The following is a 20,355-nucleotide window of genomic DNA, read 5'->3' as shown; positions in this document are numbered from 1 at the left end:
AAACAGAAAGCCCTTTCCATAATCATAAGAAATGTACGACATCGACAGTATCAGAAACACGTGTTAATGAATCAACATCAAATAGTGATGGTAATAGGTGTTCGCAAAAAGGTGAGCATATCCTGCCCCTCCGGTTGTAGCCACCGCAAACACATGCAAAGGCAAGGCAAGTAATTATCTGAACACGTGATATAATACAAAATAGGAAATTGCATAAAACCTTTTGAAATCTTAACTAAGTCTTAGTCTTTTTGTTGTAGAAAGACCATAGAATATAAATAAAACCCAAGCACATTGGGATTGATGGTGATAATGAAACACGATACAATACTACTGTTATTTATGCCAAATATTGTTTAAAGCGACGTCGACGTTAAACCCAAGTCACTCACTCACTTAAAAATATGGTTGGCAGGCAGAAATTCGGCGGATGAAAAACTGCAATCAGCATTTTTATTTGATTTCAAAGTTGTTAAACTTTTGTTTGCGCTCAACAAACAAAGACATCTCAGAGTGTATCTAAGAGTGTTTCATGTAATTTACATAACAGGCTTGATCGCTTCCAATACATGTGTCACCAGTGCACGTGATAATCTTGATTTGTTCCAAGTGCACGTGACAACCGAGATTTTCGAGATCTCGGTACAACCGTATGGGTAGTGTTTCTACGTGCATGACATGTGTCGTGTTTTAAATCTAATGGTATTTGTTATTGCCGAGAGCATAATGGAACCAACAGGTGGTGGTCAAAATCAGGTGATGACCTCAGATCACGGACACGTACCTGTATGACGAGTGACCCCCGGGGCAATTCTAAGAGATTGTCTAGATAAATGTTATTTCATCGCCTTAATTCTTACACAGCAATTAGATAATGGAAGTCCCTCTACTTTATGGTATGGATCTTCCCATGGGCTTATCTTGTGTTGATAAAATCCTACGAATCCAATTCATAAAAGATTATGATAACTGAGGCGAGCAAGACGATTTAGTTCGGGTGTTATTTGAATGAGTGGCAAGCCACGTCGACGGACTCTTAACCTTCGGGGTAGGGGATGGTCGGGTTGCGTTGTGGTTTAAGCGTTCGCCGTCACGCCGAAGACCAGGGTTCGATTCTCCACATGGATACCATGTGTGAAGCCCATTTCTGGTGTCCCCCGCCGTGATATTGCTGGAATATTGCTAAAAGCGGCGTAAAACCATGCTCACTGACTCACTCACTTAACCTTGGTCCTTTTGTGACCAAGGATACAATATATGGACAATGCAATACTTTACAATTACTCCTGACCCCAAACCCCATTCAGCACAATCTTCCTGATTCAAACGTATGAAAATAAAAGCGATGACGCCTTTTCCACAATCATACGAAATATCTGCTAAAGACAGAATTCATTGTACGATTCCGACTTGATACCAGGTTTTTCGCAAAAAAAGGTGAACATATCCTGCCCCACCGCTGGCCCCCGTCATAAATACATGCAAAGGCAAGTCAAGTGTTCACCTAAACTACGGAAGCACATGGTAATTGTTTGTTTGTTTGTTTGTTGTTTAACGCCGCACTCAGCAATATTCCAGCTATATGACTGCTGTCTGTAAATAATCTAGTCTGGACCAGACAATCCAGTGATTGACATCAACCAAGTCAGCTAGCCTGACCACCTGATCCCGTTAGTCGCCTCTTATGACAAGCATGGGTTGCTGAAGTCCATTTCTAACCCGGATCTTTACTGGACTTACAGGTCGCCATCATGTAGCCGGAATATTCCTAACAATTAACAAACAAACAAAAGCAAATGCTACATCTGTGCCTACAGGAATTGAATAACGCAGATATTTATTTAATTCGTATTATATTTCGTGCCAGTATTTATGCTCAACCATCTGGCACAAAGAGAGCCAAATGAAAATATGAGCAGATCGACCACTTCTAAGATTTATACTACTCGAAAGAAGTTACAGAACACCCGATTCTTTCATATTACTATACAGCAATATGAAAAATCGGGTGTTCTTTTCGTGTTACTGAAGACCTATTCTACCCCGGATCTTCACGGGTTGGGAGCATAAGGTACAATATAGGGAATCGCAATTGTAAATTTGGAAATGCCTTCCACGTCTGGCTTAAAAGGTTTTGAAAGCTTTAAAGACGCCTTAAAAGAAAGAAATTTGACCACTGTCCAACCCTACCACAGCCTACCAAAAAATGTGTCTTAATTTTGCAAATGTTTAAAATTGTACAAGGAAATATCGTGTTGCTAAAATCTTCTAATAAGCTAGACCCACATACCACTAAGTTGCAGACAACCTCGTCATGTGACATATCGTGTTTATATATTGTGTTTATATAATTTGTGAAACGTGCCAAAACTGAGACGTTTTCTCTGTGAATTAGAGTAAACAGATATTGTTCAATTGAACTAAAACAAAGCACATAATTTTAATGACTATTTAATCTTGGTTGGACTACAATTAGGGCGAAACCCATGTCCTCTGATTGATGACGCGAACACTGCGACAGGAAGGTTGAGAACAAGTGTCAAACCGCATCTCTCGAACGCACCACTTCTCCGTGACTGGTCATCAAGAAAAGGTAACATATTGATCGTTTTGATATTAGAAGGCTATTTCCCATATTACATGTGATAGGATGTTTTAGGGTATCTTTGATTGGAGTATCTAGATGGCATCTTGTTTACATTACTGATCTGGTATATCGAGATGCGTGACAGAAAGGGTCTGAAAGGAGTGTCATCAGAGTGGCGATGAGCGTTCATTGTCATATTTTGTTTTCGAGGCTCGATGGCTTGGATTATTTCCGATGCTCTCAACGTATGATGTCCTTGTCCAGGTTTGTATTTTAACAGGACTCAGGATACAGGATAGAATGATGCTAACTGCGGTGTAAAACAACATTCATTCAATGTGTGCGGATGCCCTAAAACCGGTGTGTACTGACTTGTCATGAGCAGGAGTTTAACGCCGCACTCAGCGGTATCCCTGCTATATCACCGCGGCCTGCAAATAATCTAGTCTGGAGCAGACAAACCAGTGATTGATATTGTGAGCAACGACCCACGACCGCATATATTTCTGGATTGGTTTTCTTACAAGGAATCCCCTTACCAGGAATCCCCAGATTAAGCCTATTCCTGATATTATATTTCCCAGGTATTAACGGATCGGGTTGACGATGACGCTCTACCGCGATGCTGTATGTGTGGTGTTTCTGCTGTCCCATCTGGCAAAGTCAAGGCCACTCCTCTCAGTGCCTTCTTTCAATCCGTGGATAATCCCAATGTCAAGGTCATCACAAGGCTTAGGTAACAGTTTTACATCTCTGTTCAATAATACGAAGCTTATGACATGTGTGTCCTATCCGTGAAGATCCATGGTTTGAATAGGTCTTCAGCAACCCATGCTTGACGTAAGAGGCGACTATGCTTGTCGTAAAAGGCGATTAACGGGCTCGGGTAGTCAGGCTCGCTGACATGGTTGATGCATGTCATCGTATCCCAATTGTGTGGATCGATGCTCATGATGTCAATCACTGGATCGTCTGGTCCAGTCTCTATTATTTACATATTGCTTAGTGCGGCGTTAAGAACAACCAACCAACCTTACAAAGATATCACTATTCATTACCACCAAGGGGCGGTCGGGTAGCCTAGTGGTTAAAGCGTTCGCTCGTCACGCCAAAGACCCGGGTTCGATTCCCGACATGGGTACAAAGTGTGAAGCCCATTTCTGGTGTCCCCCGCCGTGATATTGATGTAATATTGCTAAAAGCGGCATAAAACCATACTCACTCACTCATTACCACCACCATACTAGGGACCGTGGGGACTTATGTACCTCTGCTACCTGCATGGTACCCCGGCAGGATTTACACCATCTCTCTAGCTACTGGCGATAGTCGGCAAATAAAATCAACTAAAAAAAGTACAGTCGAAAATGCCAGAAAAATGCTTTTTTCAATAACTGAAGCCTGAAAAGCATTTTTCTAGGATTTCCGACACTCCTATGCCGAAGACCCGGGTTCGATTCCCGACATGGGTACAATGTGTGAAGCCCATTTCTGGTGTCCCCCGCCGTGATAGTGCTGGAATATTGCTAAAAGCGGCGTAATATCAAACTCACTCACTCCGACACTCCTTATCTTAGCTTAAGAATGTTGTAGACCTAAGTATACTGTGAGTGATATGGAACAACTATGATACAAAACTATCTTGAGATTTGTGTCAAGGGTCATAAGGTTCCACGATAAAGTAGTCGAAAGTCAGCCAAGTCAACTGTCCTTTCTACAATCATGATGAAGTCGCTTCTCGTAGTGGTTGTTGCCGCAGTTGCCGCCGTAGGGGCCGTTCCAGTTTGCCATAACAACATATGTGCCGTCATTCGGTGTGCCTACCCCAATGACTGTGACGGGAGGGTCGACCCAACAGGAGGTTTCTGTGGGTGCTGTCCAGCATGCGTCGCTCAACTCTGTAAGTCTCTGGTACCCCTTCACGATAACCTCCTAGCGCCGTTGGGGGCACGGGTGACCCAGTCGTCCAAGGCGCCACGATTCGCTGTGCAGAGTTGCGTCCCTTGGGCACACCAGAAACCTTTGATTGTGGGTTCGAATCCCGGTTCGCCCCGATTATGTTTCTAGGTTTGTCAGCACCATACCCGTGCTCGTGAGTTTGACCGAAATGGTAAACGTCTGAGACCTGCATCACTTCGGGTTTCCTCCCACATGTAGCTGACACGCCTTGGTATGACTGGAATACTACTTATAACCGCCATGACACCCTGGTCTGTACTGGCTTAGACAAGCATAGTTGCTAGCGCGTTTGCTCATATTTCAACTTCTAATACCGTTGTAATACGAATTTACGTAGAATTGCCGCAATTTCAGTAGATATAGCTGATCAGGACCGAACATAAAGGTAAGCATATGGCAAAGCGAATGTCCGTCTTCTGTCCGTCCTCAATCCATTCTCCGTTAATTTTCGATTTCTTCTCCAAACCTGCTGTAGTGATGAACCTGAAACCTAAGGAGGAAGTCAGCATTGACTCTTGCTCAGAAGTTGTTTGATCAAGGTTACAACATTCAAGGTCTCAGTAAAGCTTTCATAAAGTGTTGTGGAGGACATTTTCAGATTTGACGCATCAGTGATAAAACGACGTCCGATGCAATTCCCTATTTTGAGTTCCACCATATTTTCCGATTTCAGGTGAACAATTGACTTGCCTTTGCATGTGTTCGTGACGGGTGACACCGGTGGGGCATTACTATTGGATACGGATTCATGAACACATGCTAATAGTCAGAATCGTACACTAGTCTGTGACATTTCTTACGAATATAGAAAGGGTTTTGTCATATTGTGACTGGCACGATAAGGGAATGGTGTTTCAATATTTTGGGTGGGTTTTTATTATTTTCTTTTGAAAGGACCAAATTGTGAAAATATAATTTAGAATCTTCTCGTGTGAAACAGAAAGGGTAGGGCATGGATTGTGATTGTTTCTGTGCCAGTTTCTGTATCAATACAGATAAAATTCATCTCTCTGTGATTGTACGGGATGATAAAATTGAGGAAGCGGTTACATTTTCGTACCGTTATCGGACTGACCGACAGACAAACAAAATTGCTAAATGAGAATAAATGAATGTATATTTTACGGCCGACGCGTACATTTGACCCTGACAGATGTGTTTGATGAAAGACTAGGTTAAAGAACACGCATCCAATCCCCAATCCCCAACCCCCAACCCCCAACCCCTAGCGCCAACCCCCGTCTCCAAGTACCGAACTGAAGCCTCAGCCACAAACCTAGCGCCATCCGAGTCCCTGAGCTTCTCAGCCAGAACACCACTCAACATCCCGCCCCGCCCCAAGCTCCACTCCAGCCCCCAGCTCTAATCCCCACCCTAAGCCCCGCTGCCTAGCCCCAATCGCAAATCCCAGCTCCAGTCCTCAATCCCCAGGGGTGGTAGGGTAACCTAGTGGTTAAAGCCTTCGCTCGTCACGCCAAAAGCTCCAGGTTCGCTTTGCCTAATGGGTACAATGTGGGAAGCCCATATTGCTAAAAGCGGCGTAAAACAATACTCACTCACTCACTCACTCACTCACTCACTCACTCACTCACTCACTCTCTCACTCTCCAGCCACTCAGCCCACACCCGACCCCAAATAATACTCATCTACATTAATTATATTTTCTAATTTTCACAAATTATAAAAAACACAGTGTATATTCAGCACAAAACCCACCCCTCGCTTAGCCTCTCCACTCCTTTGTGGATTTGAAGACAGAAACCAGTTCAGTCTTATCATGATCAAAAGATCAGGCCACAGAAATCAGTCTACATTACGTGCGCCAAACAATATGAGGTGTCTGCTTGTGCTGTGCCTAACCTTCGTCGGTGCCCAATGTCTGGACTTCAACGGACTGCCGGTACATACGGGGTGTTCCCCTACCACGTGCATGGCGGTGTCTTGCCTGTCTGCCCTGGGGTGTGATGGTCGTATTGACCCCCACGGGGGCTACTGTGGTTGCTGTCCTATCTGCGTGAAACAGCTGTGTAAGTATGAACCGTGGTGTAGATTAACCCCTGTCATTAGTATCAGACATTTATCAAATTGGAAGCCTATCAGTGCCCCGTGGCCTGACCTTCATGTCGGGGTCGGCGGCGTCTGTAATTATCCTTAAACGTCACTGGACCAATGAAGCTGAACCTTTAATATGTTCAGGATGTTCGAATCCTATTTTCAATATGGTGAGGTGAAAAGGGGTTTAACATCGCGACCAAGATTATTGCACTTGAAAAGCGACGTGCAAGAACGTGTGTGTTTGTGTGGCTGCTTGTAAAGGTCCGGACTAGTGCCGATTTTAAGTGCCAGTCCACCGTGATACCATGCCGCAGTTTTACATGCCCAGCCAAACACAATATGCTGACTCCGAGCCGACCAGTCCTTGTTTTAGCCCCTTTACGCCGAGCGTCAGGCAGGGTAACAAGAGTACAATCTTTTAACTTGTTTGGGGTATGACGCGGCCGGGGATCTAACCCCGGGTCTTCCGCTCTCCAGACGGACGCTCTGCCACTAGACCACGGAGGCGGTCCTCCAATATGGCCCCCATGGCAGCCATATCACATTTCAAAAGGAACTAAACACATGTCTTTTGAATGCTAATGTATACAAGTAGGTTTAGTTTTCTTCACGGCTTTGGAGCGGTCGGGTAGCCTAGTGGTTAAAGCGTTCGCTCGTCACACCGAAGACCCGGGTTCGTTCCAGACATGGGTACAATGTGTGAAGGCCATTTCTGGTGTCCGCCGCCGTGATATTGCTGGAATATTGCTAAAAACGGCGTAAAACCATACTCACTCACTCACTCTTCACGGCTTTATGGGCGACAGTTCAACATTTGCTGCTGTAGATGATGTTGCAAATATAAATGTTCCTCCCTTTTCTCGGGGGGTACAGTATGACACCCGTGCTCGTTGGTTCCACCAAGATGATAAACGTCCCAGGCCTACGTCACTTCGGGCTTTACTCGCACATCAAGCTGACAAAACCGTTCAAAGTGGCCTCAAGCCAAACTCACTCTCGTTTTATAAGAAAAAAAGAGTTCAGTATGGGACATGACACATTATCATTTTCGTCAGTATTTCATCTCATGCTTAATCTTGTGATAAAGGGGGCATGGGTGGCCCAGTCGTCCAAGGTGCCGCGAATTGTTGTGCAGAGTTGCGTCCTTTGGAACGCCAAAACCCTATGATCGTGGGTTCGAATCCCTCAAAGCGGCGTTAAAACTTGACTCAGTCTTGTGTTCAAGGGCGCACGGGTGGCCCAGTCGTGTGAGACGCCGCGATTCGATGTTTGTTTGTTGTGCAGAGTTGCGTCCCTTGGGCACGCCACATACCTATGATTGTGGGTTCGAATCCCTCTTCGCCCCGATTATGTTTCAAGTTTTGTCAGCACCATACCCGTGCTCGTGGGTTTCACCAAAGTGGTAAACGTCTGAGACCTGCATCACTTCGGGCTTTCCTCCAACATTAAGCGGACACGCCGTGAAATAACTGGAATACTTTTAAAATCGGCGTTAAACCCAACTCACTCAATCACTTGTGATTCGGCCACTTCGCTCGCCCCTGCACAGGAAATAATGGACACTTTTGTTGTTCAGGGAATATGCCAGGGTAACTCAATAATAGATAACACAGCGATTGAAAGTGCGATGACCACGCCCACACTTACACTAAGATACGTGATAACAGGAAGGGCTGTTCTCTTATCTACGGCAACAGCTGGAGTTGACATTATCATACCTGTCCGTGTAGTTGTAGAAGATGTCACGGACATTTCATTATTATGTAATTTCGTTTACATTTCACCTCGTGTCACGTGCAATAGGTCATTTAATCATAATTGTATTTGACCACTATAGTCTATAAAAAGGGTTGTGATGGTACTCAATCCACATTCGAGCTCACTGAAACTAAAAGATGGCCATCACACAGATCTCTGTCCTCGTCCTGGTCTTGTCAACAGCGATGGCGGCTTCAGGTAGACCATATCATTATGTAGTAGTTTATAGGTCTGTTTATTCTACTTTACAATAGGTCCGTGATGATCCGGTGTAGAATAGGTCTTCAGCAACCCATGCTTGCCGTAAGAGGCGACTAACGGGATCGGGTGGTCAGGCTCGCTGACTTGGTTGATGCTTGTCATCATTCCCACTTGCGTGGATCTATGCTCATGTTGTCAATCACTGGATTGTCTGGTCCAGATTTGATTATTTACAGACCGCCGTCATAAAGCTGGAATATTGCTGAGTGTGGCGTTAAACAACAAACAAAACTTTACAATAGTGGGCACGCGTGGCACAGTCATCTTAGTCGACGCAATTATATGGACAGAGTTGCGTCCCTTAGGCATGCCAGAACCTTACGAGCATGGGTTCTCAGATTCTCATTAATTATATTACTAGGAATGTCAGCACCATACACGGGCTGACGGGTTTCACCAACGTGGAAAAAACCCGTTTAAGACCTGAACAACTTCAGTCTTTCCTTCCATGTCAAACTGATACGCCATGGTATATCTAAAATACTGGTCAAAAACAGGCGTTAAAAAAACATTTATTTCGAAAACTTCAGATATAGAGAAATATATAGACACAAAGGCTAAAAATGTTTTAAGACACGTGACCTTGGTCATGAAAGAGCGTAAAGGTAAGCGTAACCTGCCCCACAAGTGTACCCGTCTACCCATGGTGGCAAACCCACGCAAAGGCAAGTCAAGAGTTCACCTCAAGAAACACGACAAAACATGATACAAGTCAATTTGGAAATCTTCTCTACATGTCTACCATGAAACGTTTTGAAAGATTTATAAATGCCTTGAATGCTGTAACCATATGTTCAAACAATCTTTGCGCAAGAGTCGTATGCTGATCTTTAAAAACATGAATTTCTGCAACTTTTAACAACTTAAAAGTAGCTGATGACCAAGGTCTTGGCTTGACTAACTATAGTAATATGAAAGAATCGGATGATATTTAACTTCTTTTTTTACAGTATACTTGCACGACAGATTTACTATAGTAATATGAAAGAATCGGTTGGCCCTAACGTTTTTTGAGTGGTGTACCTCCATGGCAGATTAACTATAGTGATGTAAAAGCATCGGGTGATCATAAACGTCTTTTGAGTAGTATTAATCTTGACGTTTTGTATGGCAGGGGTACTTCTGTGCGGCGTCAACAACTTACTTTTTTATAAAAACTGTGAGTGGCAGGTGCTACCAGTAGGGCAGGGCATGCTTACCCTTTTTGTGGGAAAACCTGGTGTCATCTGTGATTTTCAGTGATCCATTAATATAATTTTCACCGCTATTTTCCCCTTTCATGGCAATGGAATCTGTTTCGTCGGATAATCGAGAGTGATTATTCTGTGGTGTTGACGTTTTGTATTTATTAATCAGGGGCTGCTTTTTTAATTATTATTTTTATCCGTACTGCCCTTTCTATGTCCCCAAAAAATAATAATGTATGTTCTGGGCGTTCGTTCCCCAACTCGACGTGGCCCTACAAACGTGGTCCAGCGCTAAGACTTGTTCGGGGCACGGGTGGCCCAGTCGTCGCAATTCGCAGTGCAGAGTTGCGTCCCTTAAGCACGCCAGAAATGTGTGATGGTGGGTTCGATTCCCGGTTCGCCCTTATTCTATACCAAATTAAGCTTACACGCAGTGATTTAACTGAAATACTGTTGTTCGTTAAACCCAACACACACATTCAATCACTCACTAATATTGGTTTAAAACGGGACGACGTGAATAAGATGCAATCGCCAAATCGCCAGAAGAAAATAGACTTCCTTCAAAGTATCTACATAGGTTTCGGACGTTCCCAAGGGACGCAACTCTGCACAGGGACGACTCCCCCCCCCCCCCCCCCCCCCGTGGGATAAGGCATTACCATCTGGACGTTCACACCTAAGCTCCAAGGTTCACAATGTCTCAGAGCATGCAGTGTGTGTTGGTTTTTCTGGTGCTCCTATGGGCCAAATGGAGACAGGCTGAAATGAATACTTATGCATGCCGGTGGATTGTATGTTTATGACCTGCGACGGGGGAGTGGACTCAAGGGAGGGATCTGTGGGTGTTGCCCGTGAAACAACTGGGTGGGGGTGATATATCCTATTTCCCACCGGGGGGGGGGGGGGGGGGGGGGGTCGTCTAAGGCGCCGCCATTCCCTGTGCAGAGTTGCGTCCCTTGGGAACGTCCGAAACCTATGATTGTGGGTTCGAATCCCGGTTCGCCCGATTATGTTTCTAGGTTTGTCAGCACCATACCCGTGCTCGTGGGTTTCACTGAAGTGGTAAACGTCTGAGACCTGCATCACTTCGGGCTTTCCTCCCACATTAAGCTGACACGCCGCGATATAACTGGAATACTGTTAAAATCGGCGTTTAACCCAACTCACTCACTCACTATATCCCACCAGGGCAGAACTGGACACCGTCAAACGGACACCTGGTGTTGTTAAAGTACTGTCGGAAATGCTAGAAAACTGTTTTTTTCTGACTTCATGTAATAAATACGAGTCATATGACTATAAAAAAGAGCATATATCAAAATAACGTGAATTGACCTAATCTCGCCTGCCCCAACTGACATTGTGAGTACCCATAAAATGTACTTTTACAGGGAAAATGATGATAAACTTAGAAACTATTCGTGTGTTGTCATGCATGTATGAAATAGCCTATAACCTGAGGTGATTACCTAACACCTGTCCCGAGGTGATGACCTCACACCCTCCCTAGCATTGTCCCAGGCGCAAATGTCACCGAGTTGGGGGTGGTCTCAAAATATTACTGTTATTGTATTTAATAAGGATAATTTAGGATATGTACTGCATTATATTTGCTTGGAAACATGATGGACTAGTTATGAACGATGAGTATTGGAAGGATGCGGTTTTGGAATCCAGAAGTATTTGTTCTACAGATGATTTCTTGAGGAAGCATTTTTCTCCGCTGATGACGTATATGAATCTGTACTTTTGAATGTTGTGTTATGACTTGCTACGAACCCGTTACACTAAGCCAAGATGGGCACAACAGGGTTGAGCTCACAATGTCTGACTGGCGTACGTAAGACAACGTAACCGTGTTGTGTCGCCAGCACATATTTCTTGTACTTGACTGGTTTCTTATTCAGCCGAATTTTCTCCATGAGTTGAACTTTCGTTTCATATGGCCTTAAGTCGACATGTCATGTCATATATTCCTGTATGGTCGCCTTCAGACTACTCATGGTTTGGGCGACAGTATCTGATTCTCGGACGTTATATTAACTCGCGTTATCCATGACAATAACACTGACGTTGTTATGGGCAATAGCTGAAGTTCCAACCAGTCTATGAACACATCACCTACTTTAATTTCCTTATGAAAATCACCAGTTTTCTTTCTCGCCTCGAAAACTAGCACACATCCATCAATAAGCCCCATATCATGGGTTGCAGCGTGCAAAACAATGACACGATTATCTTTACCTGATGGTACTATGGGTGCTTTTTGTCCATCTGTCGATAGCCACTTAATAGTTAGTGCAGGCCGGGAAACATTAATTGTATCTTTAATTCCTCCCAAATTCTACTACAAGTCAGGGTTACCTTCTGCTCATAAAGCTTGTACACTGTACGCCTAATCACCCTGTATCAAAGCGGTCTAATATCCTTTTACTTCACAGTTTAGTTTTTGAGACCACCCCTATACCTGTTTTGTTTTCTTATCATACCGTTGACTTGATGGTATGAATTGAAAACCCCATAGCTTAAGGTGAATTACCAAACTGCTCATCTAAATTTATAAATTAATAAATGGTTTCCCTCTATGTAAAGTGTAAAGAACTTGTATATATTTCCCAGTACAGACTCCATATCGTGTACCATGGTTATGGCTATGCAAGTGTAATGTAACATGCATCATGGGAGCAATGTTTACCAAAAAAAACGCAGCGTCATTTTGTCATTTTAGAAGATGCACATCTAGAAATTTCTCAAAATGATTTTTGTGTGTGGATTAGATGTTTTATGAAGACTACATTATCATCATTACAACGGAATCACGTGCGCATATTTCTATAGTCCGTTTCAGACTAACATTGAACTTATAATAAATGTGAACTTTTTCGTTCGAATTTGTCTCCTGTAAACTTGTCGATAGGACTCCTTGTGACTGAAATACTTCAAACCACAGGTAGGGCGATCGGTAGATTCTCGATATTTCAATAACCACACTATGTGAAAAATTAAATCCTTTTTAACAGGCAAAAAGCAGTTTTCTAGCATTTCCGACAGTACTTTAGTGTATTTTTACAATTTGTGAATAGTACAGGAATTTGTTGTGTCCATGTTGTTTTGACTGTACTTGGTTTTGCGACAGATAAGGGCGGTGGGGTAGCCATATGATTAAAGCGTCCGCTTGTGACGCCGAAAGCCAGGGTTCGATTCCCCACATGAGTACAACGTGTTGAGTCCCTTGCTGGTTGTTTGGTTAGTTGGTTGTTTTGTTGTTTTACGCCGCACTCAGCAATATTCCAGCTGTATGACGGCGGTCTGTAAATAATCGAGTCTGGACCAGACAATCCAGTGATTAATATTATGAGCATCGATCCAAGCAATTGAGATCGATGACATGCTTCAACTAAGTCAGCGAGTCTGACCCCCCCGATCCCGTTAGTCGCCTATTACGACAAGCATTGTCGCCTTTTACGGCAAGCATGGGTTGCTGAAGAACTATTCTACCCCGGATCGTCACGGGTTCCATTGCTGTTGACCTCGCCGTGATATTGCTAGAATATTGCTGAAAGAGTCGTAAAACCAAACTCACTCACTCTTGTGCCAGACGCGCGAATATGAATCTCCTCCATTGTTTGATGCGAATATGGATTTAACGCATGTCTTGACTTAAATAATATACCGGCCAATTAATATTCTGGGAGAGGGGCTGGGGGCGACAGGGAGTTTCAATAAAGTTTAATCACATTTGTTGCTCCATGAGAGTAATTATTTTCCTCTGGAATGTGGAGCTGGCCGTTTTCGTTTTTCAGAACATCAAGCTCTTCGCGATCACTTTTGTTTGGTAAACTCGGGCATTATATTTTTAGTGCATTTTCTGTAACAACTTTGCCATGTACCGTGTGTTTCATTTTTTTACTCTATTATACCCTAAGTCTTTTAATATATCAGGTTTGTTTGTTTGTTTTTTTGTTGTTTAACGCCGCACTCAGCTATATTCCAGCCACCTCCCTTAGCACCATCCCCCATTGGCATCTTTTCCAAATCTCAAAATTCAAACATAAGCAACCTTTAAAGGCCCCCTGCTGGGTTGCACCTCATACCCATCTCGGCAAATACACTTAATGTGTGGGGTGGCCCAGTCGTCTAAGGCTCCGCAATTCGCTGTGCAGAGTTGCGTCCCTTCGGCACGCCAGAAACCTATGGTTGTGGGTTCGAATCCCGGTTCGCCCCGATTGTGTTTCTAGGTGTGTCAGCACCCTACCCGCATTAAGTGTATTTGCCGAGATGGGTATGAGGTGCAACCCAGCAGGGGGCCTTTAAAGGTTGCTTATGTTTGAATTTTGAGATTTGGAAAAGATGCCAATGGGGGATGGAGCTAAGGGAGGTGTGTATGTATGTATGTTTGTTTGTTTGTTTGTTTGTTTATTTATTTGGTCTGTTAGACCTGTTTTAATTAAGTATATGCAAAGGGCTTTAAAGTTTAGTGTGTCTTGGAGTGTTGCTAGAGCTAGCTTGGAGTTGAAGTTTAGGGTGGTTTGTAGGTTAGTTCTGTGTTCCTTTGTAGTGTGTGCAGTGTATTAGTGCATGCTCAGGTAACACTGACTTCCTTTTATTTGCACCCTGCGCTGTTCTTTTCTCACCTGTCATTTACCATACCCGTGCTCGTGGGTTTCACGAAGTGGTGAACGTCTGAGACCTGCATCACTTCGGGCTTTCCTACCACATTAAACTGACACGCCGTGATATAACTGGAATACTGTTAAAAGCGGCGTTAAACCAAAGTTGCAACTCATTCACTCACCTGTCATTTCTTTTCTCACCTGTCATTTCTTTTCTCACCTGTCATTTCTTTTCTCCGGAAGCTGCCGGTGAATCGTGTGACGTCAGCCTCTTTCTGGGTGTGGGGACTCACGCGGAGTGTGGCAAGGGCCTACACTGTGACACTACTTCCCTCACCTGTGTCAAGAGCACAAGAAGCACCGGTAACTTACACCATTTTATCTGTTTCACCGATTTATGCATCTTAACCTCCTTGAAGTAACCGGGAGCTCACATGACAACACACCTGTGCAAGTCCCACAGCGCGACACACTCTCTGGCCCAGGACGTCCGTAACGATAATATACTATGTGGCTGACCAAGTTGAACTATTCCCGTTGTCCACTGCAAAATCAGTCAATTGTCTTGTACCTCGATGTGAAGTACATCGATGCGATTGCACCCGTGAAGATCCGGGTTAGAAAAGGTTTTCAGCAACCCATTCTTGCCGTAAAGGGCGACTTTGCTCGTAAGAAACGAGTAACGGGATCGCTTGGTCAGGCTCGCTGACTTGTTGATGCATGCATGTCATCGTATCCCAATTGCGTGGATCGATGCTCATGATATTGCTCATTGGATTGTCTGGTCCAGACTCGATTATTTCCAAACCAACGTCATACAGCTGGAATATTGCTGCGTGCGGCGTAAAACAACAAACAAAGAAACAAATCGATATGAAGTACGTTTCTGGTGTTTCCCGTTGTGATATTACTGGAATATTTCTTTAAAAAGCGGCGTAAAACCACACTCACTAACTCACTCACCCTTAAAGCCCGTACGCACGCCCCATGCCACTCACGTGGGTGAATATGTACATGCGAGGCATGCATATGACGACATCGGGCGTATCTACATCAGTAGGTAGCAACACCTACTCGCCTCCACGGAACCAATGTTTTAGTGGCAGGTGCTACTGTTTCGTCAGATAATCGGTACTGATTCTCGGGCGTTGGCGTTTTGAACTGTGTCATCATCTATTTCTAGCAAGAGCGAGATTGGGCGAGACATGTCGAGATTTGGCATAAATCAGACTTAGTTCACTTCAGAGTTTTGGCAACTGAGTTTTCTTTCTCTCTTTCTTTCTTTGTTGTTTAACGCCGCAATCAACAATATTCCAGCTATATGATTGCGGTATGTAAATAATCGAGTCTGGACCAGACAATCCAGTGATTGACATCATGAGCATCGATCCATGCAATTGGGATCGATGACATGCATCAACTAAGTCAGTAAGCCTCACTAACCGATCCCGTTACTCGACTCTTACAAGCATGGTCGCCTTTTACGGCAAGCATAGACGCCTTTACGACAGGCACGGGTTGCTGAAGATGGCACCTGAGTTGATTTCGTTAAGCACATGGTACTGTGCGACAATGTCGTAACAGTCTAAAGGCGGAGGACGAGAATAGCATGCACAGATGAGAAAACGTCTGCTCTTTTTACGAAATGTGTCAACAACAGCCTTCCATCTTAAGTCAGTGAATGAGTGAGTTGGGTTTAAAGCCGCTTTGAAAAGTATTCCCGTTATATCACGGTGTGTAAGCTTCCTGTTGGAGGAAAGCCCGTAGTGATACAGGTCTTAGACGTTTACTACTTTTGTAATACACACGACCAAGGGTATGGTGCTGACAAACCTAGAAACCAAATCTGAGTGTACCGGGATTCAAACCCGCAATCATCAGATCCTGGCGTGCCCAAGGGACGCAACTCTGCACAGTGAATTGTTGCGCCTCAGACGACTGGGTCGTCCACGCCACCTTTCAATCTTGAGCAAGCGAGTCAGTAGGGTTTTACACCGCTTTTAGCAATATTCCAGCAATATCACGCCCGGGGACACCAGAAATGGGTTTCACACATTGTACACATGTGGATAATCGAACCCTGGCCTTCGGCGTGACGAGCGAACGCTTTATCCACCAGGCTACCCTGCCGCCCTTTTTCCATCTTGAGATCTAGTTTGAAACTAAAGGTTGTCAAACGTGATTGCCTGCTTATGTCATACGAATATTCTCAGCTTGTACAACCATGATTACGCATGACAATTATACTCACTCCTACTTAAATTAGTACATTTCCTCATAGAACTGAAATTAATGTATGCTTTCGGGGTATTATTTCAAATTTATTCATCCCACAAATCTTTTTGTGAGGTGAGGTGAAATTGGGTTTAACGTCGCGTCCAAGATTTGTGCATTTGTATAGCGGTGTGGGTGTGGGGGTGGGGGTCAGGGTGGGTGGGGGGTGGGGGTGGATGTGTGGCTGTGGCTGTGGCTGCTTGTACAAGTCCGGACAGAGGCCGATTTATAGTGCTAGCTCACTGAGATACCATGTCGCAGTTTAACATGAATACCCCACTCAGACACAGTGTACTGACTCCGAGCCGACCAGACCTTACTTTAGCCCCTTTATGCTGAATGAACTGTTACTTGTGAAGTAGGGTTACACTATGTCAACGCATGCATGTTGCAAAAGTCTCTCAGGGATATCTTTAATTGGGAAAAAACATAGATTTATTTCGGTTTTTTTATTTTTTTAATCATAGTTTATTATATATAAACAATATAAAACTAAAATAAAGTAAAACTAAGTAAACTAAGTAAATAAATACGTTTTTCCCATTAACGACATATATATAACACTTTTATCATATTTTGTAATTGTTTGTACCCGCCAGGACTCTGCGCTCTGCGTCACCATGAGTATCTGGATAAGGAGCAGCACCTCCTGGGGTCCTCTGAACCTCTGTGTGAGACTGACGGGACATTCAAGGCCAAGCAGTGCAGAGGATCAGGGTAGGTGCACATCTCCGTTTGTCCATTGTATCACATCTCCGTTTGTCGCTGTGCAGAGTTGCGTCCCTTGGGCACGCCAGAAACCTATGATTGTGGGTTCGAATCCCGGTTCGCCCCGATTATGTTTCTAGGTTTGTCAGCACCATACCCGTGCTCGTGGGTTTCACCGAAGTGGTAAACGTCTAAGACCTGCATCACTTCGGGCTTTCCTCCCACATTAAGCTGACACGCCGCGATATAACTGGAATACTGTCAAAAGCGGCGTTAAACCCAATTCACTCACTCACACTCACTTGTCCAGGGTATCACATCTCCGTTTCCCCGGGGTATCACATCTCAGTTTGTCCAGGGTATCACATCTCCGTTTGTCGGGGGTATCACATCTCAGTTTGTCCAGGGTATCACATCTCAGTTTGTCCAGGGTATCACATCTCAGTTTGTCCGGGGTATCACATCTCCGTTTGTCCAGGGTATCACATCTCCGTTTGTCCAGGGTATCACATCTCCGTTTGTCCAGGGTATCACATCTCAGTTTGTCCAGGGTATCACATCTCAGTTTGTCCAGGGTATCACATCTCCGTTTGTCCAGGGTATCACATCTCCGTTTGTCCAGGGTATCACATCTCCGTTTGTCCAGGGTATCACATCTCCGTTTGTCCAGGGTATCACATCTCCGTTTGTCCAGGGTATCACATCTCCGTTTGTCCAGGGTGTCACATCTCAGTTTGTCCGGGGTATTACATCTCCGTTTGTCCGGGGTATCACATCTCCGTTTGTCCAGGGTATCACATCTCAGTTTGCCCAGGGTATCACATCTCCGTTTGTCCAGGGTATCACATCTCCGTTTGTCCGGGGTATCACATCTCCGTTTGTCCAGGGTTCAATCCCCTGCCGCGTCATATTTAAAGACGTTAAAAGATGGTACTTGTTGTTACCCTGTTTGGTGCTCGGCATTAAGGGGCTAAAACAAGGACTGGTCGGCTCGGAGTCAGTATACTGTGTCTGAGTGGGGGTATTCATGTTAAACTGCGGCATGGTATCTCAGTGGGCTAGCACTATGAATCGGCAGTCACACAAACATACATGTACATGCACGTCGCTATATAAGTGGACGCGACGTTAAATCCAATTTCACCCCCATGACTTGGGACGTTGTAGATATCAATCACTGGTATGTCTCATCCAGCCTCGACTATTAAAGGCCGCCGTGATATATTTTGACTGACAGCGGAGTAAAACAACACTCATTATTTTCCACACCTGGTTTCTGCAGATGCTACTGTGTTGACACTGACGGTAACGACCTCGGCTACTTCACCAACTACGCCGCTGGCACAGACAACATGGACTGCAGTAAGTAAACAGATATATTTCTATTATTAGCAACGTTGTTTAGTTGTTTTATATTCCAGGAGTTTATAATTAACATCTCGCCGGATTAGGTTATCAGAAGGTCAACGTATCATAGCTGTAATATTGCGGACTGCAGTATAAGGTGATTATGCTTGTCGCAAGAGGCGACTAACGGGGCCGGATTGATGCATGTCATCTTATCTCAATTGCGTGGATCGATGCTCATGATGTCAATCACTGGATTCTCTGGTCCAGACTCGATTACTTACACACCGCCGTCAAATAGCTGGAATATTGCTGAGTGCGGCGTCAAACAACAAACCAAACCAAAACTAATCGAACGTATGTACTGAGGTCGTGACAATGTGAATTTGTTCGGAAGTAAGATTCAGGTAATGGGTCTAAATTCTAAGCCAGTGAGTGAGTTGCCTTTATTGAAACTGAGATTCTATGGTGGCCTGGATACCCGTCCTTGTTCGCAGCGTCTCGAAATATCTTCAGACCACCGTTGGGGCGGTCGGCTAGCCTAGTGGTTCGATTCGGGTTCGATTCCCGACATGGGTACAATGTGTGAAGCCCATTTCTGGTGTCCCTCGCCGTGATATTGCTGGAATATTGCTTAAAGTGCGGCTAACATAGTTTCTTGTCACAATAAATGACAAGCATGGATTAACAAGTGAAAACCCGTTTATCCGTTCTCGTATCGAGTCGACTGGGTTAACAAATATCCAGATTAACGAGTCATGGGTAACGAGAAATGTTCCCATGTGAGCGTTGCCTTCATTTCTCGTCCGGAATATAAGGTTTCATGGTTAACGGGACCACAAGGTGTCACTGCATCATATGAAATACAAATAGACATATTCAGAATTGATGCTGACCGTTGTTTTTATTGACTACTTTTTTAAGCGTGTGCTCGGGATAAAGCCGCCTACCTGAAGACCGGCCTCATCGGCAAACTCTTCTTCTGCGACAACAAAGGCAGCTACAACAAGAAACAGTGCACGGGCTCTGTCTGCTTCTGCACCGACAACAACGGCAAGATGCTGTCCAACGGCCAAACTGTCAACATCGGTGAAATGGACAAGCTCCAGTGTTAGGTGTCGGATACTGCCATGTGCGGAGCATGTGACCCACGTTTCTTGTATTCCCGGTGTGACATTGGTCTCATATATACGAGGAATAAATCGCATGGAATTATTTAGTTATGTTCTGTCGTTGTGAGTTTCTGCATATAAAAATTTACGATGTTGTCTGAACACCAGACCTTACCCACTATTTAACGTGTTTAACCCCGTGTGGATTCTGGGTCGATCTGGGATATTAACGTAAAAGGTTAAGGCACACGAAGAAGGTGTGACGTCACAGGATGATGGGAAAGAAACATTCGATCAGTGTGTTCTTTCTGAAAATTTGATCGTCTCTTACCTAAAGCATTCGAACCAATGAATTATCACATAACAGACGGGCTGGGGAAGGAAAATGAAACAAGAAAGTAACAGAGATTATGTCCTGTTAGGAGTGAGTGAGTGAGTTGGGTTTAACGCCGCTTTTAACATTATTCCAGTTATATCACGGCGTGTTTGC

At 44.3% G+C, this 20,355-nt stretch overlaps 1 protein-coding gene across 8 annotated transcripts; it reads left to right on the top strand.

Annotated features, from left to right (window-relative positions):
• Positions 1-2,483: 2,483 nt before the first annotated feature.
• Positions 2,484-19,972, top strand: LOC124151063 (equistatin-like). 8 transcript variants are annotated; one of them, XM_048382415.1, is made up of 6 exons: positions 2,484-2,593; positions 3,172-3,323; positions 14,668-14,787; positions 17,298-17,415; positions 18,689-18,768; positions 19,678-19,972. In XM_048382415.1, the coding sequence occupies exons 2-6, from the start codon at positions 3,194-3,196 to the stop codon at positions 19,866-19,868; spliced, it is 639 nt and encodes a 212-aa protein (XP_048238372.1). In that variant the 5' UTR covers positions 2,484-2,593; positions 3,172-3,193; the 3' UTR covers positions 19,869-19,972. The 8 variants fall into 8 exon arrangements, with proteins under 8 accessions (XP_048238372.1, XP_048238375.1, XP_048238371.1 ...); XM_048382414.1 differs by lacking the exon at positions 2,484-2,593 and adding an exon at positions 2,829-2,851; XM_048382418.1 differs by lacking the exons at positions 2,484-2,593; positions 14,668-14,787 and adding an exon at positions 2,705-2,851.
• Positions 19,973-20,355: the final 383 nt, after the last annotated feature.

This window comes from Haliotis rufescens, unplaced genomic scaffold (genome assembly GCF_023055435.1).
Source record: "Haliotis rufescens isolate VD_foot unplaced genomic scaffold, xgHalRufe1.0.p SCAF_4, whole genome shotgun sequence".
NCBI classification, from domain to species: domain Eukaryota; kingdom Metazoa; phylum Mollusca; class Gastropoda; order Lepetellida; family Haliotidae; genus Haliotis; species Haliotis rufescens.
This window is presented reverse-complemented; position numbering and strand designations above follow the sequence as displayed.

Coding starts and splice junctions, on each gene's coding strand:
- LOC124151063 (XM_048382412.1), top strand. CDS start 6,379: ATGAGGTGTCTGCTTGTGCTGTGCCTAACCTTCGTCGGTGCCCAATGT. Junction 6,575..14,667: donor TATCTGCGTGAAACAGCTGT/GTAAGTATGAAC, acceptor TTTCTCCGGAAG/CTGCCGGTGAATCGTGTGAC. Junction 14,788..17,297: donor CAAGAGCACAAGAAGCACCG/GTAACTTACACC, acceptor TGTACCCGCCAG/GACTCTGCGCTCTGCGTCAC.